The 24,569-nt window shown below is 55.4% G+C and overlaps 1 protein-coding gene across 1 annotated transcript in view; it reads left to right on the top strand.

Annotated features, from left to right (window-relative positions):
- The window catches only part of PLXNA2 (plexin A2), a 206,089-nt gene extending 182,827 nt beyond the window's left edge, over positions 1-23,262 (top strand). The window contains exons 18-32 of the mRNA XM_025429788.3: positions 3,325-3,564; positions 4,395-4,538; positions 4,795-5,029; positions 7,416-7,558; positions 8,237-8,505; positions 10,165-10,231; positions 10,447-10,593; positions 11,231-11,390; positions 11,741-11,844; positions 15,661-15,760; positions 16,687-16,877; positions 18,278-18,447; positions 20,922-21,134; positions 21,805-21,955; positions 22,738-23,262. Of these exons, the coding sequence (XP_025285573.1) occupies positions 3,325-3,564; positions 4,395-4,538; positions 4,795-5,029; positions 7,416-7,558; positions 8,237-8,505; positions 10,165-10,231; positions 10,447-10,593; positions 11,231-11,390; positions 11,741-11,844; positions 15,661-15,760; positions 16,687-16,877; positions 18,278-18,447; positions 20,922-21,134; positions 21,805-21,955; positions 22,738-22,833 (2,430 nt within the window). The 3' untranslated portion in view covers positions 22,834-23,262. The remainder of the gene's footprint in view (positions 1-3,324; positions 3,565-4,394; positions 4,539-4,794; positions 5,030-7,415; positions 7,559-8,236; positions 8,506-10,164; positions 10,232-10,446; positions 10,594-11,230; positions 11,391-11,740; positions 11,845-15,660; positions 15,761-16,686; positions 16,878-18,277; positions 18,448-20,921; positions 21,135-21,804; positions 21,956-22,737) is intronic.
- Positions 23,263-24,569: the final 1,307 nt, after the last annotated feature.

Genomic DNA, 24,569 nt, shown 5'->3' with positions numbered 1-24,569 from the left:
GCTAGCTGGTAGTAGGGTCACCTGGATCCCCCAAACCCAGACTCTTCATGACTAGACCACGTGAGATGCTGGCGATTGGGTTGTGACATTCCCTCATGGCAGAGATGTGGGGACACCTGTATCACACCTTCAGTGGCCACCATGGTCGCAGCTCTTTGGGCTGAGAGACCACATGCCTCCTTATCCCAAGTGGAGAGTCTGATCCATGAATAAAAGAGCCTATGTCTCCCTCCACTTCCAGACTGAGCCCCGTGTTCCCAGTAGCTCACAGACCATCTTGTCCAACTCCAAGGCCTAAGTGGGAGGAAGGAAGGTGAGGGTAGAAATGGGAACAGTGCGCTCACCCTCGGGAGGGACAAAACCCCTACACAAATTAGGTACGTGTTTTAAAACGTAGGTTCTGTTATGACTCAGGTATGTCAAGGCCAACAGCATAGGAGACGACTGCAGGGAAGGGGGTCTGCTATGCCCTGGGGTCGGGGGTCGGGGCAGGTGGGAAGCATCAGTGTGGGTGTAGAAGGGGGGGGGAGAGGGAGAATAGGGCACTGCGGCAAGAGCCTTTATTATGGCTTCTGCAGGAAGGAACCCACCAGGCAATGTAAGCAGGTTTAGGATTGCCCGGTCAGAATCATTTCTGAGGGCTCTGGGGCTCAGGGGCTGTCCCTAGCTGCCCGGTACTTGGCCTGGTCTGATTAGACATGGTGGGTAGTTGTTCAGAACGTGGAAAAGCAGGTGGTCGGGGGTGTGGGCTCTGGTTTGATTGGTTTGCAGTAGAACAGTGTGCCCTGGCAGACAGGCAAGTTGTTTGCTGTCTCTAGGCCCTGGCTGGCCCTGGGAGGGGACGGCCCCAAATGTCACAGCATCAGAAATACAGCAAGTATTTGACATGGTTAACGTAGGACAGAGTACGTATGGGACTGACAAGGTTAACCTCCAAAGCCTGCAGCCTTAGTGCCCGGGAAGCCATCTGGAGAGAAGACTGGTCTGGGAAGGCCTTCCTTGGACCTGACATCCATCTGGAAAGGTCCTGATGTGTCCTCTCCCCTCACCAGGGTACACTAGTGGCCCCGGATGGGAATTTCCCGAGCAAGTCCCCCGGTGCCCATCCCTCCCATCATGCCATTGAGAGCCGGGGGTGGGGGTGTCTCAGCAGTGAGCTGCCCGGGGTGTGCAGGCTGGCATGCCCGGAGGAGACGCCTGGACGAGTGGTTGTCATCGAGCCCAGCTCCACAACCATAAACTCTGCCCTGGGCCTTCCCTGTCTGGAGCGGTGGGAAAACAGCGCCCTGCCCTGCAGGCCTGCTTGGGGCCCGGCTCATCCTCAGCCCATCCTCAGCCCAGGGGGGCTACCTCTTGCTTCTGGGTTTTGAAGCAGCCCCCGGGGGTGGGGGGGACTAGTGAGAAGGGCCAAAGCAAAGGCCGCAAAACCCCAAGGAATGTTTGGCAAACAAAGTGCCGAGGCAGCACCAGGCAGGAAGCAAACAGAGGCTGCTTGTTTCCGAGTGGTTTGCTTATTCACAGTCCAGTCTAGGGCGCTGGCAGGAGTGCGCACGAAGGTGGGGGAGCAGAGTGAAGAGGCCCTGCCCCGAGTTGCCCAGGCCCTGAGACTCCCGGGTTCAGCCCTGCCCCTCTGAGCGTACCCACCTGTCCCCCCTGCCCCAGCGTCCCCAGCTGGAGCACCGAGGGGACGTTCGTTTCCCAAGGGGCTGCCGCAGTCGGAGGGGAAAGGGTAGGAGCGGGCCCGGACCTCCAACAGGACCCGAAGCCCCCTGCGAGCTCTGCTGACGAAACGCTTCAACTCCTTCTGGAAAGTGGGGGTTAATCCTTGGAGCTCTGACATCATCTCTGCGCAACTGTCAGCTTTTCTGCAGTTTCACACGAGGTCTTGTTTTCAGAACATGAAGCCCGTGTGCGTGTGTGTGCGTTGGCCAGACTCACAACACGTGTGGACCTGCCAGGACTGCACGTACTTGTGCAGCCGAGATCTCCCAGATGCCCTTGGCTGTCGCTGGGACACCCGGAGCCCGAAGCGGGGCCTGCTGAGTGCAAGCCAGGCGGAGTGGGGGGGAGGCCAGGTTTTGTCCACCAGCCATACAGGGGTCCCGTCGTGGTTTCTCTAGCCTGGCCGCTGCCTTAGGCAGCCCTGGAACTAAACCACCAGAGGAGGGCATGGCACCACTCGTGCTAAGCAGGGGCCAGCTCAGCTAGGATTTCAGTAGGGACAACGGGGTCTACCCAGAAAGAGAGGATGACTTTTTTTTTTTTTTTTCTTTAATTGACTTATTCATGGGAGACACAGAGAGAGTAGCAGAGACACAGGCACAGGCAGAGGGAGAAGCAGGCTCCACGCAGGGACCCCAACGCGGGACTCGATCCCGGGTCTCCAGGATCGCACCCTGGGCCAAAGGCGGCGCTAAACCTCTGGGCCACCCGGGCTGCCCGAGAGGACGACTTGAACTCCGTGGTGCCGAGCAAGGGAGCACCTCGTTGCAAAAGAGAGAGCTCCTGAATAGAAAGTTCAAAGAGCTGAAGGATTCTTTTTATTCATTAGTGTATTCAATAAACATTAACTGAACACCTACTACGTGCTGGCGGAGTGCTCATCTCATGCTGTTCCCTGCTCCAGAACACATGCACGCGCGCGCACACACACACACACCTTACACTGCTCCTGTCCTGCTTTGCCTGCAAACGTTCTGTGCTCCGTCATCCCCAGGCCAGGCCTCTGCTGCTGTTCTGTCCCCCTGTGGCCTGTCCCCACACCCCACCTTTCCTTGTCTAGCTCAGTCCCACTCGTTCTTCAGATTACATTACACTCAGTTCTTCCAAGGGACACTGTCCCTGAGTCATCCTCAGGCCACGGCCGTGCACACTCACACACACGCAGGTCCTCCTACCCTACCTGGTCCTTGCCCACTGGGGCATTCCTCACACGCAGGCCCCGTCTGCACTCCAGGGCCCCTGCCAAGACTGCGTTATAAAGCACGTGTGGTCCTTTTTCTCCCCCTGCAGACCGTGACGATGTCACTAGATGGCCCCAGCTCCTAGCACAGCCCCTGGCACAGAATAGATGCTCAAACAATGCTGGTGAATGAATGAATGAATGAATGAATGATGTTAAATGCAGCCCCCCCCCCCCCCCCATTTCACAGCTCTTTTTGCCAAGGGGACTGATCCCTAATGAAGACAGCTAAGTAACCCAATGCTAACAGCCCACAGCAGAGGGTGGGAGGTGGTAGGGTGACACAACCACCCCTACCCCCGCACCCTCCACCTTACCCAATGCTTAGTCTGCATTTAAATGCCATGCTCTGGGCCTCCTAGGTGTGCAAAGTTGTGAACACCACCACGCTGACCTGCCTGGCACCCTCTCTGACCACGGACTACCGGCCCGGCCTAGACACTGTGGAACGGCCAGATGAGTTTGGATTCGTCTTCAACAACGTCCAGTCTTTGCTCATTTACAATGACACCAAGTTCATCTACTACCCCAACCCAACCTTTGAACTGCTCAGCCCCACTGGAGTCTTGGATCAAAAGCCAGGATCCCCCATCATTCTGAAGGTAGGATGTGCAGAGTGCAGCCTGCCACACGCCGTGATGGTGACAGCCCCCTCCCCGGCCCTTCTTGTTCACCCCCCTGTGCACGCGGACTCACAAAGCTGCCATCTCCCTGAAAAGGGAGCTTGTTTATAGATATCGACCCACTCTGTGATATATCTCGCACTTGGGATTCTCAAGAAACACTTTACAGTATTTCTGTTTGTTCTTGTGAGCTCTGGGACTCCAAAGTTCTGCAGCACATTGGAAGTAAACATTCCCTTTTATTGACCGCTGCCATGGCCACCATAACCTGCGCTCACATTTCAGGAGGTCACGGTTCCCTGGAATTATCCGTCCGCCTGTTTTGTTACTTTCGTTTGTATCCCAAGTGCCCTCCTCCAGATTTTCACTTGTTCACCATTTGGTCTCCTCTTCCTGTCTTCTTCCCCCATCTCGTCCTCCCTTTCTTCCTCTCCTAGCATTTTCCCCTCTGGCTCTCTAAATTGTGGCCGTTTGATGTTTTCTCCAAAAACGTCTTGGGGAGGGATGCCTGGATGGCTCAACAGTTGAACGGCTGCCTTCAGCTCAGGGCATGATCCCGGGGTCCTGGGATCAAGTCCCCCGTAGGGAGCCTGCTTCCCCTTCTGCCTACGTCTCTGCCTCTCTCTTGTGTCTCTTATGAATAAATAAATAAAATCCTAAAAAAAAAAAACTCAAAAACTTTTTGGGGAGCCATCTATTGGTTTTTGCATGGCTGCCCTTCCCCCACCACCCTAATCTTTTTTGGAATAAGCAATTAACTTCTGTGTGCATGTGTCCATTATTTCTATTAAGATTACTGTTATTTGCAGGGCAAAAACCTCTGCCCTCCTGCCTCTGGAGGTGCCAAACTCAACTACACGGTGTTGATTGGAGAGACCCCGTGTGCTGTCACTGTGTCCGAGACGCAGCTCCTCTGTGAGCCTCCCAACCTCACGGGGCAGCACAAGGTCATGGTGAGTGAACTCTTCCTTTCACGACTTCCTCCTCTCCTGGCTGTGCATGCATGATCTGTCCTAAAGTAAGGCCGTCCGTCTACCTCCTGCATAGCTCCTCGTCACCGTGTTCTGCATTGAAATGGGATAAAAAGCAGGAAGTTGTCTCTTATCCAAGTCTGTATTGTGTGGTTGTGGTCTTTCATGCCCTTTCTGAAACGTAAGGATTCGATGGCATGCCAGGGCTCTACAGCGTCTGTGTGTGTGCAATGCACAGGTTCACGTGGGCGGGATGGTGTTCTCTCCTGGCTCGGTGAGTGTCATCTCAGACAGCTTGCTGACCCTGCCAGCCATTGTCAGCATCGCGGCGGGCGGCAGCCTCCTCCTCATCATCGTCATCATCGTCCTCATTGCCTACAAGCGGAAGTCTCGAGAAAACGACCTCACTCTCAAGAGGCTTCAGATGCAGATGGACAACCTGGAGTCCCGCGTGGCCCTGGAGTGCAAGGAAGGTAAGTGGAGGCGCTCCCTCGCTTCCTGGACCCATCTTTCTTCATCAGCCTTATTACCTCCTCCCTACAGACAACTCACCTCGATAGTCATTCCTTCCACCCTAATCCTCTGTTTGCCCACAGGCCTCCCTTTGCCTTTAGCACCAGAGAAGTCCTATTAAGGGTGCCTGCAAGGAGTGGTGGTGGTGGGGGGTAGTGCTCAGTCAGTTGAGCATCTGACTCTTGATTTCAGCTCAGGTCGTAATCTCAGGGTCGTGGGATCAAGCCCCACATGGGGCTCTGTGCTGACCATGGAGTCTGCTCAAGATTCACTCTTAAAAAATTAAAAATTAAAAAAATAAAAGAATGCCCAGGGTGAGGCCCCAGGCCTGCTCATCTTGCTCTAGTCCTTCCTGTGCCCTGACTCACCCCCAAGTTGGCCCCCTGACTCTCCCTTCCAGGGCCTCTGTCTCCCCACAGACACAGCCTCCCAGGCCAGGCTCTCAGACCCCAAAGACCCTTCCCTCCCCCCACAAAATGGAAGTCCAGCTCCTGTGTCCTGCGGAGCTGCCCCAGGAGCATGTGCAAGCAGCAGCAGCAGCAGCAGGAAGGGCAGGGAGCTCCCACCTGCCTCCTGCCTCGCCCCCTCCCCCAGGCCTTGTTTCCCACCCCTGCCACAGGCGGAGGGCTCTGAAGGCCGCCACTTGCTGGTGTCCTTGGCCACGGACGCATGTGAGAGTAGAGAATGTTTTCTTCTATCTCCCACGCAACCACAGCCTCGAGGTAACAGGTATCCCTGGCATCTCCTCGGGCTGAGGACCTAGCAGGCTCTCTGAGCAAACATTTCATTGAGGAATGAATTTCTCCTTTTGCTGCAATCGTCAGGATCAGAAACAAGACCTCTGCTGGATGAAAGGGAATATAGGGCCGGGGCAAGGTGGGGAATGGCTTCTCCCGGTGCTGGGGGTGCAGGGGGTGCATCAAGGGCACCCCCAGGCTGGGTTTGGCATTCTTGGTGTCCTCTGTGTGGGTGTTAAAATATACATAAAATTTACCTTTTTAACCTTCACCGTCTCGACACCCAAGGACTCTTCCTTCCTCTAGTTCATGGGCGTTAAGTGCATTCACGTTGTTGTACAACCATCCCTACTACCCATCTCCAGAACTTTCTCATCCTCCCCCGCGGAAACTCTGGGCTCATTAAACAAAAACCCCCACGTCCCCACCCAACAGCTGCTAGCACCCATCATGCTACTTTCTGTCTCTGAATCTGACTACACTAGGGACCTCGTGCAGCAGGATCATACCGTATTTGTTCTTCTGCATCTGGTTTACTTCACTAAGTCGTAGCATGTGTTAGAATCTCCTTCCTTTTCAAGGCTGAGTCATATTCCATTGAATGTAGGGACCACTTGTGGTTTATCCATTTTTCTGTCCACAGGCATTTGGGTTGTTTCCACTTTTCAGTACCGCAAATAATATTTCTACGAACACAAGTATTCAAATATCTAAGTCCCTGCTTTCGGGTCTCTTGGGTACATACCTAGGAGTGGAATTGCTGGATCCTCTGGTAATTCTGTTTCTTTTTGGGGGGAGCCACCACACTGGTTTCCAGAGCAGCTGCACCAATTTACATTCCCATCAGCAGTGCACAAGGGTGCCTGTGTAACCACATCCTCTCCAATACTTGTTGTCATCCATTTTTCTTTAAAGAAAAATGTGTTATTCATTTATTTATTAATCTGAGAGAGAGAGAGAGAGTGCCCACATGTGCATGCACGAGGAGGGGGAAGGGCAAAGAGAGAGGGAGAGACTCTCAAGCAGACTCACCCGCTGAGCACAGAGCCCGACTCAGGGCTTGATCTCAGGACCCTGAAATCATGACCTGAGACAAAACCAAGAATCGGCCTCCTCATCAACTGAGCCACCCAGGCGCCCCTCCAGTTTTCTATAATAGCCCACCCTAATGGGTGTCAAGTAGTATCTCATGTTCATTTTTGTGCAGGGTTTTTGCATCTTGATTTATTCTCTTGCTTGAAAGAAAAGGGGAGCAAAGCTGCCCATTCTCATCTCTTCTTCATCCGCTTGGTCACTGCCTGCCTCCCAGCTGTTTCTGGAACCTGCAACCCCATGCATGCCCCAAATCATACTGTTCTTCCCTTTGCTTTGTTTAAACTACACTTACAGTACACAGGCACGTCCAAATTATGCATCAGCATAGAAGAGGACATAACAGAAATCGCCCACATGCCCACCACCTAAGAAAGGAGGCCTGGCGATACCTCACCCCTTCTGGAGATGCATCCCTACAACCCTCCCTGTCCCGGCACCCCAGGCCCACCCCTCCTTCTCCTGCCTTTCCCCTGGGTGCCCTCCTGAGCCCCCTGGTCTCCCTGCACTTTCATAGCTTTTGCTGAGCTCCAGACAGACATCAATGAGCTGACCAGCGACCTGGACCGCTCAGGAATCCCCTACCTGGATTATCGAACCTACGCTATGCGAGTCCTGTTCCCTGGCATCGAGGACCATCCCGTGCTGCGGGAGCTGGAGGTAACATCTGCCACCCTTCCCGAGCCACCCAGCAGGAGCACAGGGCCTGGGTGTCCTGGCAACGCGGATGGGGCTCCAGAGCTTAGAGGAAGGTCAGGATCCGGGAGGGGGGGCGGGGGGGAGGAACAGCCGGGAACAGCATCGCCACAACAGGCAGGTCACGGCCAGCGGGGTCACACGGGCTCTTTGGGATGATTCCAGCTCATTGTCATCTTTTTAATTAATGACTAAATTAATTAACTAAGAGTGTATCGCATCCTCAGATGGATTTAAGGTGGCTTAAGGAAAGACACATGATTCTGGGAGGTTTGTTTGTTCGTTTGTTGGTTTGTTTTACGAAAGATAATAGATCAGGGCAGAGAGGATTAAAGGGAGACTCGTAAGCCAGGCAAGTGTGGTGGAGCATCTCCTAGTATCCCTGGGAAAGTCAGACGGCCGGCACCCCACGGACGGCTCAGCCTGGAGCCAGGCCTCCCAACCCCGTGGACGGGCGGGCACACCGGGGACCTCGAGGCGGGCTGTTCCTCCCCAGACCGGGAGTAGGGGGGTGGGGGGGAGGTGGGGGGGCAGTTATAGGCATCCCGGGGAGAGGCCTGTCGCTCTGGCCAGAGGCCCCCGGGGAGAGCCGGGCGGGGAGGCGGGAGGCGGCCTCTGAGGGCGCCCGGCCGTCCCCCCCAGGTGCAGGGGAACGGGCAGCAGCACGTGGAGAAGGCCCTGAAGCTCTTCGCCCAGCTCATCAACAACAAGGTGTTCCTGCTGACCTTCATCCGCACCCTAGAGCTCCAGCGCAGCTTCTCCATGCGCGACCGGGGCAACGTGGCCTCGCTCATCATGACCGGCCTGCAGGGCCGCCTGGAGTACGCCACCGACGTCCTCAAGCAGCTGCTCTCCGACCTCATCGAGAAGAATCTGGAGAACAAGAACCACCCCAAGCTGCTGCTCCGGAGGTCGGCCCCGCGGCCTGGGGGCGGGGGGCGGCGGGGAGGGCAGTGGGGGTCCCCACGGGTGCACGACGGGCTCCCCGTCCCCCCTGTGACCCCACGCACCAAGGCCTATCCGGCGGCTCAGCGCCACGGAGGAGCCCGGGCCAGGGCTGGCAGCTGGGCTGGAGCCCCAGCTCCGTGACCCCGAGCCCGGGTGCGGCACCTGGTGAAAGCGTGAACCTCGGGTCCCCCGTGGAGCCGGTGCGCCCCGAGGGCTCAGTCGCCACGGGCCGGCCACCCTGCTGGACACGCGCTCAGAGCATTTCCATCATCCCAGAAGCTTCTGGGGGCAGCGGGGGGCTGGGCCTGGGTCCGGCCCACCTCTTCTGCACCCCGCTTCCGGGACCCCAAGTGACCGGCGGCCACCACCTGCCCCCACCCGTCCCCCGTTGCCATCTTCACTGGCAGGGGAGAGGGCTGGAGCCCTTGGCAGCCGAGCCCACCGTCCCTGAGGCCCAGGGAGCAGAGCAGAGCTCTGGAGCTCCCCACCTGCTCCCCTCCGGCCCCCTCCTTAGCCCACCCGGAGCTCCCAGCTCCCAGCCAGCGAGGTCTCAGGCTGCCAGACCCCACGTGGGCCCAGGAAGGAGGAAGAACGTCTTTGTTTCACGACTCCAGAGCCCCCATCCTGCCAATCTGAGCATTAGAAACTCTCATTAAGAACTGTTGTATTTAAATTAGAGCTAATCTCAGGCACAATGCAGGGAGAGGGTGCTGGGAGGGGCCCGGGGACAGAGCTACAATTTCTTCTGCCATTGTCACTCTTCCCCAGGCCCAGACTGCTGAGCAGCCCCGGCAAATGCCTGGGATCTACTGCAACCAGAGGGTATAATTTGCACCACGTGCACGGTGTTAAAATCCCCCTCGGCATCCCCGTCACTGAGGGTCTGTCACAGGGGCTTTGTTCCTTCTCATTCCCCAGATCTGCAGCCCAGGAAACGGGGTGGGGAGGGGTGCTGTTTGCAGAAGCAGATCCCCTGTCTGCTAAACACTGGGGCACCCTGGGATCCACGGCCCCACACAGTAACGACAGCCAAGGCTTCAGGCGCTGTTCCGAGCCCTTTATGTATATTAACTCATTCAGTCCTGACAACAGCCCCCTGAGATAGACATTATTGTCATTGTCCCCATTTGGAGATGGGGGAAATGAACCCAGAGGGGGAAAGGACTCGCCCAGGGTCACACAGCCAGTACATGGCATAGTCAGGATTGGAATACAGGTGGTCCGATGCTTCGAGGTTGGAGGGGCACACGTACCAGGGACCTCCTGGGCAGGAAGAGGAAGTATTTGGGCATGCAAGGAATCGCAGAGGGACCGAGAAACTCTGTTTCTCATCCCGAGGCCAGCAGGAAGCAGGGAGCACTGGTGACTGACAGCCCTGTGGAGTGGCGGACTTGGTGCCTCCATCCGCAGACCCGCAGCACCACTCCATTTCCACGGGGAAGGGAGGCCCAGAAAGAAGAAGCATCTGGCCCAAGGTCACACTTCCAGCCCTGGGGTCCTGGCTGCCAGCCCTGAGTCCTTTGATGCCCTGTTGCTCTCTTGAGCCACGTTGCATGCAAGCCAGACCCCCTCTCCAAGACCCCTCCATAAAGGACTGCCCCTCATCCCTTCTCCCTCCCCAGGACAGAGTCTGTGGCTGAGAAGATGCTGACCAATTGGTTTGCCTTCCTCCTGCACAAGTTCCTGAAGGTGAGAGTGGGCGTGAGCCGGGGCCTTGAGTTGAGAGCCAGATGGGGGCCTGCTGCTCGTAAGCCTGGCCATCAGGGCTGTGTGGGGACCCCCTGGGAATAGGAACCTGCCTGGCCGGGGTGCTCTGAGGCAAAGCGGGCCTAGGAGTGGGGCCAGGAGAGGGAGAGGAGGAGATTGGTGCCACCTCACACCCCACGCCCTGCCTGTGCCCGCAGGAGTGTGCAGGGGAGCCACTCTTCATGCTCTACTGCGCCATCAAGCAGCAGATGGAGAAGGGCCCCATCGACGCCATCACGGGTGAGGCCCGCTACTCTCTGAGTGAAGACAAGCTCATCCGGCAGCAGATCGAGTACAAGACCCTGGTGAGGAGGCCGGAAGCTCAGGGGCCACGGCTGTTCCCTACTCTGCCGTCAGAGCACAAAGCTAATCCGAGTGGTCGATAAAGAGGCTACAAGACAGCCTGGGAGCAAGTCTAAGGGGGATGCCGACTGTTCCAAGAGCGGAGCACGCACACCTGGGTTCCCCCTCTGCATCTCATTTGGTGGACCCAAAGAGGGCTGTCTGCCTCGGTTTACCCTAGATGATATGGCCGAGGAGGAGATCACCCTCCACTAGGTGTGAGGAAATTAGCGTTATGGGGAAGAATGGGAATTTGCTAGTTCCTGATATGGAGGCTTTTGGGGGAGTGGGTGGTCAGCCCTCCATATACCTGGAGCCATCTCTAGGTAGGACACCTAGGATGCCTTGTTTCAGGAAAACAGTTGTGCCCAAGCTAACGGGGAGCTAGAAAGTGGAGTCTCAGTTCTTTGAGAAGAGAAGGGTAGGCATGACTCAGGTTGTCATTTAGCAGATGGCAGGCAGGCAAGGGAAACTGAGGCACAGCTGTTTCTCCTGTAAGGAGGGTAAGCCTTGGAAAGAGAGAATTCCAAGGCCTTGCTCCCTCTCTGTCAAGCTGCCCCTTGAACTCCCATCCTGCTCCCCCTCTCTCATCACCTGTAGATCCTGAACTGCGTCAACCCCGACAACGAGAACAGCCCAGAGATCCCAGTAAAGGTGTTAAACTGTGACACCATCACGCAGGTCAAGGAGAAGATCCTTGATGCCATCTATAAGAATGTGCCCTACTCCCAGCGGCCGAGGGCTGTTGACATGGACTTGGGTAGGAGGCCCAGCCTTGGAGTATGGGAGGCAAGGGGTAGAAAAGTGGCTTCCAGGAGGGCACTTGGGTGATGAGATGGGGTGGGGTGAGAAAATGGGAAGCCCTGTCCTGCATGACTGGGTCCTGTCCAGGTGAGGGGCCACAGGTAGTACTTCTCCCAGGACACTTCCTGCTCACACTTCTCCCCCGTGTGGTCTTGACCCCATGGAGCCCTTGAAGTCTCTAAGTACTATGAGTGGCACCAGCATGGAGCTGGGTTGCCAGGTTTCTAAAGGAAGCAGGACTGGGTGACCCTGGCTCCCAGCCTCTGGCGCGCTCACACTGCCACCTGCACCACCCTCTCCCCCCAGAGTGGCGTCAAGGCCGGATAGCCCGGGTCGTGCTGCAAGACGAGGACATCACCACCAAGATCGAGGGGGACTGGAAGCGGCTGAACACGCTGATGCATTATCAGGTGAGGGCAGGGGCTTTGCACCACGACCTCTGACTCCCCAGATTGTTCCTTCGGGCCCTGGGAAACTGTCTCCCCCTGTCCTCTTCCCTCTGAATCTAAATCAGAGATTCTCAGCCACAGTCACCCATTAGAATCCCCAGGATACTTCCCCAAAACAGGAGTGCCCCGACTCCACGCCGAGAAACGGACTTACCTGGCCTGGGGAAGTCGAGGCGCTTTTCTCCTGTGTACCCCCAAGTCCGCAGGAGAATTGCCTGTTGTGAGGGCCCCGGCCAGGACGCCGACCACAGGGATCTGCTGCTCTCTATCCTCAGCACCTTCTCGAAGCAGCTCACGCTGCTCACTCACTTGCCATAGAGCAGGAGATCCGACAGACTTGTCTTCAGCTCTCGAGCTCAGCCACTGACTAGCTGACGTCCTTGGGGAAATTACTCTCAGTTCTCTTCCTTCTCATCTGTAAAATGGAGTTCAGAGCGCTCCCCGCCCCATAAGGGTGTGTGGAATAGATCCAGTACAGGAGATAAAGCGTGGATGGATGACTGGTCCCAAAAAAATGTCAGCAATAGAACAAAAGCTCCAGGAGGCATCTATTCCCACCTCCCCTTCCTTGCCATGGGGAGGAACTCGTGGCTGCTGGGACGGGTGGGTGGGTGGGTTGGGGGGGGCTCTGTAAGATTAAGCACAGGTAGGCTGGTCGGGATTCAGGAAAAATACTAAAATAGAAGCTGGAAATGAGAGACACCGAGGGAAATTAAAGCAACCAGGAGAAGCGCCTCGGGCTGCAGGACCCTTCGGGACTGCCTGATTAATAACATCCTCCTCGGTCGGTGCCTCACCGGGAGGGCGCAGGGGGGCTGGCGGGCTGCACTGGCAAGCGTGGAGTTGCCACCGGCCAGGCCACTCGGGTCCTGAAGGCCGAGAGGAGCTGGCTGGGAGGCTCCGAGGCACAGAGGAAGCCAGTGAGGGGGCCGCCGGGGCAGCCCCCCGAAACCCTCCTCTCCGGGCTCCATCCCCCTTGCCGGCCTGCGTAAACTGTGCTGACCCCCTGACCGCACCAAGGCCCGGATGGACTGAGCCTGGTGTCCAAGAAGAGTTCAAGGCCTCTCAGGCCTCACCTCAGCCCCTGCTTCTCCACTCACTGGTGGGGTGACTTCCACCTCTCGAGACCCGGGGCTCCTGATCCGTTAAGATGACATCTGGAGATGGCAGCCGGGCTTGTGAAGGCGGTGGGAAGGATGCGAAATAACAGGAGGGGTACTGTAGGGTGTAGACTCACACCCAGGATGGTTCTCGCAGGTCCCTGCTGATTCCACCCCCCCACACACACACACACACCCCACCCCGCCCCGACCTCACAGGGCGCCTTGTGCATCCTGGAGAACTCTTGTAATGATCCAGTTAGAGCCCAAGAAGAAAGCACAGAAGTGAAGAGCACCAGAGCACCGTGCCTTCGAATCAGAAGTTTCTCAAGGGCAGGAGGGAGGCCTTTCTCTTCTGTCTGTGATGCCCTGACGCTCGTTCCTGGGCTTTTCGTCCTAAGGCTCCCGATGAGAATGGAATATTCTGTTCTTACAGTGCTCATCATACAAAGCACTTTCAATTCCCCAATGTCATTTATCATTCATGTATTCATTCATTCCTCAAATATTTACTGAGCTTTACCGAGTGCAAGGTACTTCCCACATGCTAGCCCTGAGTGACAGGGAGCAACAGGGATTATTCTTCCCTTTGGGGGACGGCGATGATGATGTTGATGCTCATAATAACAACACTAATCCCAGTAGCTCCGAGGTGCCCACTGGGTGCCAGGCGCGGCTGGCAGCCTTCATGTGTCCTGACTCCTTTGAGCCTCAGGACAAACCTAGATGCCATTATTATCTTCATCGACGAAGGAGACTCACTTGGGAGACTCGGAGAGGTTCACCGACTTTCCTGAGGTCACAGAGCTAGGATGTGGCACAGCCAAGGTCACACCCAGCCAGGCAGCCTGACCACGGATTTGCACCGCTTGTCCAATTTGCACCGCCTGTCTGTCAAGAGAAAGGAAGGCCGAGGACTGAAGACGAGAGAGATTTAGTGACAAGACCTGGAATTGAGTTGAACCGTGGTCATTCGAGTCACCTTGTGAATCCTGCTCCAGGTGACAGCAAACCATACGTGAAGAATGTAACCTGTTCTTCCTGGGGGTGTAAACCTCTCCCCCAGCCAGGCTTTCAGAGCATCCGTTGCAAGGAGAGTTCCTAAAAGAGAGGCGGAGAGGACCCCACTGCTCAGTCCCAGAGCTGGTGCGGATGGTGCAGGCCACTGGCAGTCCAGGGCGCTGCCCCGGCTGGGGAGTCACTGGAGCCACTTCCAGGCACGGGGAAGACCCCAGGGCCCTGCAGCTCTAGGCCACCAAGTCAGAGCACTGCCCCCACCTTACCCTCCTCAGGAGTCAAAGGTCCAGGAAGGCCCTACAGGAGCAAATCTGCATAATCTTAATTAACAAAGAGATGTTAAAAAACTTCCCGGGCTCCCGCAGATTTATAGGGAGGGTAAAATTAAACACCACTACTAAAACCGGCTATCAGGGAATCTCGTTAGCGCTAATGTTCATTTATAGTTTGACTTCCCAACATTTAATTCTTTTTTGGTGGGAGAGAGGGACTGACAATTTAAGACCCAGAAAGATGGTTTTACGACTGGTGCAGCTATAAATCAAACTTATAAAGTTCATAAAAATTGTTAAAATAAAAAATGGTTTAATAGGAATGTTTTATGGCCCATAACATTATTATAGCTGTTTTATTCCCTCTGCGTTAGGGGTTTAATTGGATCGCCACAATTCTGGGGATTCTCCGTTTTTATTGGATGGAGGGTAATCTTAAATCAAAATGGCCCCAAATGTCTTCAATATGGCTCCTCATTTATCAGCCCTTTCCCTCCAGGCCGGGTGCTGAGCCTGGTCACCCTCACAGAGGATGGGGCAACGTGCCATCTTTCCCTCTGGCTCCCCAAGAGCAGCTGCCCTATTGGTGAAACTCGTCAAGGTGGCCTGGGCACTATAGGACCCAGGCCAGAAAGAAATCAGAGCCAAAAGGAAAAATGGGCTTCAGACCAGGGTGACTTGAAATAAAATCCCAAATTAGGATCTAATGGGGAGAACATGTGCTCTGGAGCCTGGACAGACCCGGCGACAAATATTGGCTGAACCACAGATTCTCTGTGTGACTTTGAAGATGTGTCTTCGCCCCCTCTCTGCGTCGTTTTCCTCACCTGTAAAATGGGAGTAATTGTACGAACTCACAAGGTTGAAGGGAGGCTGGGTCTAGCCCAAGCTGTCCAGTAGAAATATCATGCAAGCCACATGTGTAACCTAAAATTTTTTACTGGCCCCATTTAAAAAGTAAAAATAAGCTGATAACGATTAATGGTAACGATATATTTTAATCTGATTCTAAAATAATTATCCGTTTCAACACGGAATCAATATAGGAATCGTTAACGCAAGAGTTTGTGTTCTTTTATTCACGCGAAGTCCTTGAAACCTGGTGTATATTATGTGTTTACAGCATCACAGTTTGCATTACAGTTAGTAGTTTCCCGTTCAGACACTTAGAACGTGTCTCCCTTCAGACTCACCGAATTTCAAGTGCACACGTCGCACAGGTGGCGAGTAACCACCACAGTGGACGCACTGGCGAGTAGCGACCGTGTTATTTTTAGTATTCCTGACCTCCTTGTGCTCCACCCCATATCTATTTCATTACCTTCTAGAAGTGCATGACGATTCACTTTCCCTGTTCACCCACACTGTACCTTTCCCACCGTCCTCAGGTGTCCGACAGATCGGTGGTGGCTCTGGTCCCCAAACAGACCTCCTCCTACAACATCCCCGCCTCTGCCAGCATCTCCCGGACCTCCATCAGCAGATACGGTGAGACCCGGCAAGGCAGCCTGGGCAGCTCAGAGGCGACCTCTGTGACCTCCCCCGGGGGACCCTTCCCCTCCCAGCTGCCCTCTGCCAGTCAAGGACGTTTGCCCATTGGCTTCCCCTCTCCCCGAGTGTACCCATTCCCAGAGCTGTGGGAGCAGAGCCCGTGGGCCCAGGCGCCCTTGCTTTGACAGTCCAGACCTGGTGAAGGAGTGGGAGGGGCCCAGCCTCAGGGAGGCACGGGGATGGGGGTTCCCACCTGCCAGTCCCTGTTTATACCTTTTGTTCTGGCTGAGTGGTTAATGGTCCCCCTTTACTCTCAAAAGTGTCCCCCACTGGGCCACGAGGTGACTGAGCTTCAGTCCCTCTTGCTCCTTCCTTGTCCTCTGATTTTGTGAATGCAGTAAGGCTTTGGGCTGTGCAGCCCAAGTACACCGCAGGCCTGCGTCCAGCGGCTCCAAAAATGGCATAGTTGAGTCCATACTCTAGGCCCCAAGGAGGAAGGACCCGTTAACTCCCAAGAGGGGGCATTCCAACTTACAGCTTCTTAGCACCCAGATTTTTCATCAAAGCCCCTATGAAAAAATTCAGCTGACATTTTACCTATTGATTATTCTTTCCTGTGGAAGTGTTGTGGGGGGTTGTGGGGGGGGGCGGGGAGATGTGCTCTCAAATTCTCAAGGCTCTCTCCAGCTCACAGAATTTCTAAATCTTATTTTTCAAGAAAAGTCTTCAGGCTCCTCCATCCTCATGCCAACCAAGGGTCCCTAAAATAACCCACCAGATATGAGGTCCCAAGAGTCCCCTTCCCATTGAAATTAGTTTTTTCTGAATCAGTGCAGTAGGAGGGCAAAGATTCTAGAAGGATTCTACAGGCAAGACTGGTGAAATCGGTGTCTTATGAGCCTCCACTGCCCCCTTCTCCTCAGACTCCTCCTTCAGGTACACAGGCAGCCCCGACAGCCTGCGGTCCAGAGCCCCCATGATCACCCCAGACCTGGAGAGCGGGGTTAAGGTGTGGCATCTGGTGAAGAACCATGACCATGGGGACCAGAAGGAGGGTGACCGGGGCAGCAAGATGGTGTCTGAGATCTACTTGACACGGCTACTGGCCACCAAGGTAACTCCTGCTCTGCCCAGCCCGGGGAGGGCTCCTTAGAGGGGTACGTCCTGCCCACCCTCCACCCCCACCCCCGGCATAAGAAGGATGTCATGGAGTCTGCCCTTAAGGGGACCCATTCAGATGAGCAGGTCCAGGTCCCAGAGTGGGCTTTCCAGAGGATCAGGCCGCTGTTGTGCTCTACCCTTTGGCAAAAATTGCCCAAAAAATTGCCCCTGCAGACCACCATTACTCTTTAGAGCAGCTGCCCTCATCTCTGGGTCCCTGTACCTTTTAGGAAAATGTTGGGGTTTTCTGAGTGACGTTAGCTGGACAGATATGCCTGCCTCCACCATCACTGCCTTTTCCACCCACTTTCTGGCCACAATGGGAGGGAAAAGCACGAAGGTTGGCTCCTGCCAGCAATTAGAGAGAAGGCCCCCCCTTCCCTGTCCCATCCCATCTGCCCCCAAATGCTGATGGAGGTGAGGTAGCCACAGTGTTGGAAGCTATGACCTAAAGCTGTCTTCCCGCTTCCCAAGCAGAGAACAGATATGCCTGTAAGTATGGCAATTATATGGCCCGTATTTGCCAGCACAGGTCAGATTTCAAATACTCTCCCCCACTGACCCCACAAAAATGCCGCTGAAATTCTAATGCGGTGGCATCCAGATTACAGCTCTGACTTGCTCCCAAAAGGGGCAGAGAAATACACCCTCAGACCATATGTCTCAAATTTGGCTTTTCCTAATATGCTAATAAGGGACCAACAGAGGCACCAGAAAAGGCTGGACATTTTCCTGACGTTCAGAGGTGTCCCTTGAGCCTGGACACTGGGGAACCCAGGCCCAGCCTGGTCGCTGCCCAGAGACCTTCCGAGGCCTTGTGGGTCCGGGCTGTGCCTGGGTGTTCTTGGATCTGGACCCTTCCCCCGCAGCACCCACTGTACACACCACTTATCCCAGGCCACTAAGACGGCACCCCTCTTCACACGTCTCAATCAGACCGTCTGCAGTCCTGCCAGGAGTCTCACGGTCCTCCAGCTGGTTCTTCAGACACCCTCTGGTCCCAGCATGTACCCACCGTTCCCTGTGGGCAGCCTGTGCTCAGAGCATTCGCTATCCTCCTGTCCCACACCCTGTGCCCATACCTGCCAGCACGGACAGGGGCATAGCTGTGACCTGGGGCTACGGGGTTGGGGAGAGATTCTTCCCAGGAGTCTGCAGCCCTTCAGTCCCTCCCAGCTCCCCGGCCCCCCAGCAGCCTCCTCCCCACCCCCACCACACCGTCTGCACAGCCTGGCGCTGCAGACAAATTTCCAAGGCAGGATCAGTCCAAGGCACCATCTGGTCTGCCCGTCTGCTGCCTGCACCCCCTCCCCCAGCCCCCACCTCATACTCCCCCACCGTCCCCCGCCACAGGGCACCCTGCAGAAGTTCGTGGACGACTTGTTTGAGACCTTGTTCAGCACTGTGCACCGGGGCAGCGCTCTCCCCCTGGCCATCAAGTACATGTTTGATTTCCTGGATGAGCAGGCGGACAGACACAGCATCCACGACACAGATGTGCGACACACCTGGAAAAGCAACTGGTAACCCCTGGGGGAGCTGGGGGGGTGGAGCTATAGCCTGGAGAGGTCAGGAGCTGAGCTGCGGGAGGCAGGGCCAGCAGGGGCCAGGGAGATGGGGGGAGCCTGTTCTTCCCCAGACTGGGTAACCCGAGATTCCTAGAACAAATGGCTCACACGTGCTCTGCAGAGCCAGCGTGGTCCCCAGGCTGCCATCGCCAAGCGGGGCCGGCCTGGCTTAGGGCCCGGCACCAGGACACATGCCTGAGCGCTGTCCTTTCAGGTTGAGGACAGGGAAGCACTTCCTCCCCGACTCTGAGACCCCTCGTTCCCAGGAAAGGTTGCTGGGGGGACCTACAGAAAGAGCCACATCTGAGACCTCGTTGCAGAGCTTCAAAGCCAGACGGTGTCAGGCATTCTGAGCAGGACGGAACAGAAGGCCGTCCCTGAGCAGGGGAGCCCTGAATTGAATGTAGACCCTGGGGAGAGAGCTTGCACTTGCTACAGACTCCGGCCCACCGACCAGGAGGATGTCATCGCGAACCCCTTATGGCTGAGTTATTACCCCGCGGCTCTCAGGGAGCAGCAGACGGGACGTCCTGCAGGCATGACTCTCTCCCCGGAGGTAACCTCCGCAGCCACACACCGTAGTGGGAGAAGCGGCTCCCGCGGGCCCTAGCAGGCGACCCTTCTCTCCTGGGCTTTAGATCTAGACCACAGACCAAGCCGAGGACTGCCTTTCAGGTCAGACAGGGCCTGGCCGAGAGCCGGAGTCAAAAACCTTCCTCCAGGAAAGCGCCCGGAGAGGGGAGAGAGGAGGTCCAGGCATTTGGGTTGGGCAGGCAGCCCACACAGCTGTCTGGAGTCAGCGATCTCCTCAGAAAACAGAGCCGACACAGATGGGACCCGGCTGTTATTTGGGAAGCAAAAATCTTAGCAACCAGCAAAACACTTTGGAAAAACCCAACCCCAAGCCCATAGAATCCTTTCTTCTTCAAGATGCTGTGGTTCCTGGCCCTCTGGGTCTGCAGCTTTGATCACAGGGTAGCGAAATGGGGAGATTCTGGTGGTGGCGGGTGAGGAGCCCACAGCGCGCTTACACCGGACCAGGCCTCTCTCGTGTTCATTCCCGGGGCAGGGCCGTGGCCGTCTCCTTTGCTTTGGAAGGTTCCTCAGCCCCATGCTGGAAGTGTGCCATCTCAGGGAGATGAAGAGAAAGTTCTGGATTATCCCCATCTCTCTGCCTTCTGTTTCCAGACAGGCCCAAGTCATAGCAATGCCCTCTGCTGGAGTTGTGGTGGGAAGAGCCCCCTTATCCAGAACTCAAATAGCTCATGTCCAAGGAAAGAATATTAGAAGCTCCGGCACAGCTGCCAGAGGAAGGGAGGGTGGAAGGGATGAGTCACTTCTCAGCCGAGGCAGCTCCTCCCAGGCTACAGGAAAGTGAGCGATCCTGTTGCCCTTTGAAAGATAAGCGGAAATCATCCTGGAAGGCCTCGGAGTGGGCGAAGTTGACCTTCTCAAGACTTGGCATGACTGAGACATTTGGGGTCTTTGAGGGTCAAGTTTGGGGTGTTTGAGGGTCAAGAGAAAACAAAGAAGGGGAGAAGAGAGGCAGGCTGGATTTCTGGAATGTCATCCCAGGCCAGGAGGACAAGCCAGAGGACAAAGCTCATTCCACAGAGGAGCCCAGGAGTTAAGGCCCCGAAAGCAGCTGGGAGAGAAGGCCAAGTTGGAAAAGGCACAGGCACAGCAGCTGTTGTGATTTCAAAGGGGAATGAGTGGGCTGATCCACCTTATGGCCTCAGGAGCAGAGAAAACCCATTCTCCTCTGATCATAAATTCCCACGTCTCAAGAAGGAACCCTTCTAACGACTGATGCATTCCCGTTGGGGTGGGAAAAACGCTGAGCTACGGCGAGTCATCCCAGCATGCCAACCATGGCCTCCTCTCCCCCATCTGCCCTGCCCAGGGAGGGGAGGGCTCTCCCCAGGGCTGCCCCCCGGTGTGGGGGGGTCACTTCTCAGCCCCTCAGGCCTGGCTGGCCCTGCAAAGCGGTGCAAGGGGCCCGGCTGGGTGGAGGGGCACAGCCTGGGGCAGCTGGCTGCAGCCTTCCGGACAATGGCCATGGGCACTGGGACGGGACCAGTGGCTTTGTTTGAAGTTCTGAGAAAATCGTGCAGTTCTCTATCCTTGGGCTTCCTGCCGGGAGGCCTCTGGAAAAAAGTGGCTGGAACCCACCCACATCTACCCCTTGGTGGTTAAGGACCAGGGTCAGCACCCAGTTTGGGTACGATGGTGCCTCTCCTTTCTCCCAGGGTCAGGATCGGCTCAGGCTAAACGAGCAGCCCTGGCTGGAGCAGTTCTCTGTGATTTCATCCCTTTGCCCTTGGGAGGGAGAATTTTGACTTGTAGAGGGAGGAGAGGAATATTCTTGGACGCCATCAGGGGCCCCACAGAGGTTCGGCCCTCAGGATCTGCTCTGCCTTTTTCTACAGCCTCCCTCTGCGCTTCTGGGTGAACGTGATCAAGAACCCCCAGTTTGTGTTTGACATCCATAAGGGCAGCATCACGGATGCGTGCCTGTCCGTGGTGGCCCAGACTTTCATGGACTCTTGCTCCACGTCAGAGCACCGACTGGGCAAGGACTCCCCCTCCAACAAGCTGCTGTACGCCAAGGACATCCCCAGCTACAAGAGCTGGGTGGAGAGGTCAGTAGCACCCCCCGGGACAAACCCGCACCCCCATCTGTTTGCCCCATTCCCCACCCTGCGGGCCTCACCGACTGAGGACTCACAACCCACAACTGAGTCTGTGGTACCTTCAGATCTCATGCTCCCATCGTTCCCCCTTATCCAAACTTCCTGCTGGGATGGGGGGAGAAGGGGAACCTCTGTGCCTTTGGACATCAGACCATTATCATTCTGATTACCTTTCATTGAGCACATGCTAAGCAACCAGCACTGTGATAAAGAGTTTTTATGTATAATCTCAGTAAAATATCCAACCAAGTTGCGAAGTATTATTATCATCATCCCCATTTTACTGATGAGGAGACCAAGGCTAAGTAGCTCATCCAAGGTCACACAGCCTGCAGGTACTAGAGCTGGGATTGAGAGACTCGAAGTCTGGGCTTTTAAGCATTCTGGGGGGCACTGTAGTAGGAGCTCCCAGCTGGGTGGAGTCTGGCCTAGCCAGCACCAGTCTCCAGGCCGCAGCCTTAGCTTGAGGCAAAGAGCCAGAAGGAAGAAGACACATCAGAAGAGAAATACGGAGGCAGGAGCAACTGGGGACATCTGATGCTCTCCAGGGGCCTGAGGTCAGGGTAGGGCAGATGAACGTGCTGGGCCCCCGTTAAGAAGCCGGTCCTCTCTACGCCAGATACTATGCGGACATCGCCAAGCTCCCCGCCATCAGTGACCAGGACATGAACGCCTACCTGGCCGAGCAGTCCCGTCTGCACGCGGTGGAGTTCAATATGTTGAGCGCCCTCAATGAGATCTACTCCTATGTCAGCAAGTACAGCGAAGAGGTAAGGCGGGGCCCGGGAGGGGACAGAGACCCACACGCAGCCAGAAAGACAGTTACGCAGAGCGCCTGGCTCGGCCCCTCGATAACAGCGACAGAGGGTAATTTAGAAAACATACAGTCATGGACTAGAGTCCAAAACCCATGAGCTCAAGACTCATTACCATTCCCTTAGACAGCAGCCTCTCCTCTCTGATTCATCCAACGCTTTCTTACACATTCCATTGTCTTTCACTCATTGTTAATACGATAAATAACACTCTTAATAACATAATTGTTTTCCCTCTCCAAGTGTTGTACAATTCATTTCATCCTTTCTTAAACAGTGAATCAGACTGTTCTTTGCACTTGGGCAGATCCTGTCAGTTATGTTTCAGGGACGCAGGTGGACCTTGACGGGGCAGGGGTCGCGTGGGACGGCTCCGGAGCGTTTGCGAGGCCTGCGTTGGCATGGTGCCTGAAATTAGCATTAGAAGTAATCATAATCGTGATAATAGCTAATAACTACACAGCACTTTGTCGCGCATGCCAGCTATTGCTTTAAACACATTGTTTTAAGATCTATATCGACAGAGACACGTACGTGTGTATGTGTAGACGTACGTACACATGCGCACACGGGCATACGTGTGTGTATATTCAATCATTTGCATTCCTTCAGCTTATGTTCGTTGGGGCAGAATGGAAAGGCAGTTGGAAGGATGCAGGATTCTGTAAATGAGGAGCCTCTGAACGGCATCCTGAAGTCTTCCCCACCTTTGTTTTGTTGTTGCTGTTGTTCCTCAGCTCATCGGGGCCCTGGAGCAGGATGAGCAGGCCCGGCGACAGCGGCTGGCGTACAAGGTGGAACAGCTCATAAATGCCATGTCCATCGAGAGCTGAGAGATGGAGCCTCACGTTCCCAGGAAGAGGGGCCTGTGAAAGCTGCCACACCGGGAGTCTCAGACGGAAGGACAAGTGAAGGGGATCAGCCCCCCCAGAGCTTGCTGTCCCCTGGGACCCCATCCTGGGGAGAGGGGAGGGCCCCTCCCCCGACGCCAGCCAGGGCCCCGGCACCTGCCGGCTCCCGCAGGGAGAGGAGGCGGGCATCGTCCACCCACAGTGAGAACCGCAGGAGGCAGGGGCGCAGGGAAGGCGGTTCTTCAAGCCGAGAGGCACGAACTGGGGACAGTTCTGCCTCTGTGACTGCTGCTTTGCATGAAAACTCATTTGATGTATATTGGGGAAATAATGAGAACTTTATTTAATTTTTTTTAAGAAAAAGGAAAAAAAAAAACAGAAATAAAACGAAACAAAAAGCCTCCCTGTTAATCCCGTCCCACTTCTGTTTCAATCTGATTTCAATCCCCGTTCCTCCACCCGCCCCCCCCACCTCCCCTTCCTCGAATGACTCCTGTTTCCAAATGCCAGAGAAAGCCTACCAAGAGAAGCGGAGGGAAACTGGGGGGAAAGCGATCCCTTGCTTTCCCTGGAAATCATAAGAGCACGAGAAGGAGGAGAATGAGCACAAGTTCACACCAAACACTTCGCAAAAATCGAGGCCAGTGAAACCTGGAATTACGGCAGCGGCCGGAGGAGCGCAGCAGCCCGAGGAGCACGGCGACTGCGGGACTCGGCACGGACAGTGGCGCCACGGAGGGGCTCGACCTGGCCGACTGGGAATCGAGCTTTACGCACCACACACATGTATATTCTCCTCTCCAGAGAGGAGATATGTGTCTGTAGAGTACCGATGCTTTTTTGCTACTGTTTTTTGTTTGTTTTTGTTTTATTTAATCTCAAACCTCAAGAATTGAGGAGCTGATCTTTGGTACTTTTCTGTTTGGTTCCCCTAAAGTTACTCTCAGAGGTGGGGAGCGGTGGGCCTCTCCCGGACGCCTGGCCTCCCCGAGGACAACTGGGCAGCTTTGCCTCACATGGCTCTCTGTCCTACACCAGGCACCCTGGGGAAAGGGCCCGGAGTATGCGGCCCAGGCCTCCAGGAGATTCCGTTTGGGAGCTGACCTGGGGACGTGGGTGTTTGGCTTTAGACTCCACTCCAATCTGCCAGTGGTTTCTTGCAATGAAAGCGAAAGCAAAAACCAAACACTGTTTACAGCAAGCAATACTTGAAGAGCGTAGGTTAAAGAGGCGGCTGTATTTACCGTGATGCTTTCTTTCTCTCGTTCTCTTGTGCCTGCAGAGGGGAGACAACCCTCCGCTCATATGTGGAAGCTCCTGATCGTCTGAGCACTTGCCTCAGCAGAAATGACTGTAGCCTACCCACGTTCCTGTCTTCTTGCTTCTCCTGCCTCCCGTGTCCTTATGAGTGTGAAGGACAAGTGGGTGGCTTCTCACTGGGCTTCTTTCTCTCTCTCTCTCTCTCTTCTGCTGACACCTAAAACCATGGATGACCAGCTCTCCTGAGTGTAGTTTCTAAACAAAGAGACCAAAGCCCCACACCCTGGTCCAGAAGCCCCATGAAAGCCAGTGGGAATCATCTAGAGGAAGGTGGCTCTGTTGGCAGCAAGATCTTGGTGACCTGGACAGCCTTCCGAGTTTCCAGGCCTCCCACACCGGCACGGATCCAAGCAGGCAGCTCTGGCTTCTCTGAAAACAGCATCAGAGGGAGGGAGAAG

This window comes from Canis lupus, chromosome 7 (genome assembly GCF_003254725.2).
Source record: "Canis lupus dingo isolate Sandy chromosome 7, ASM325472v2, whole genome shotgun sequence".
NCBI lineage: Eukaryota > Metazoa > Chordata > Mammalia > Carnivora > Canidae > Canis > Canis lupus.
This window is presented reverse-complemented; position numbering and strand designations above follow the sequence as displayed.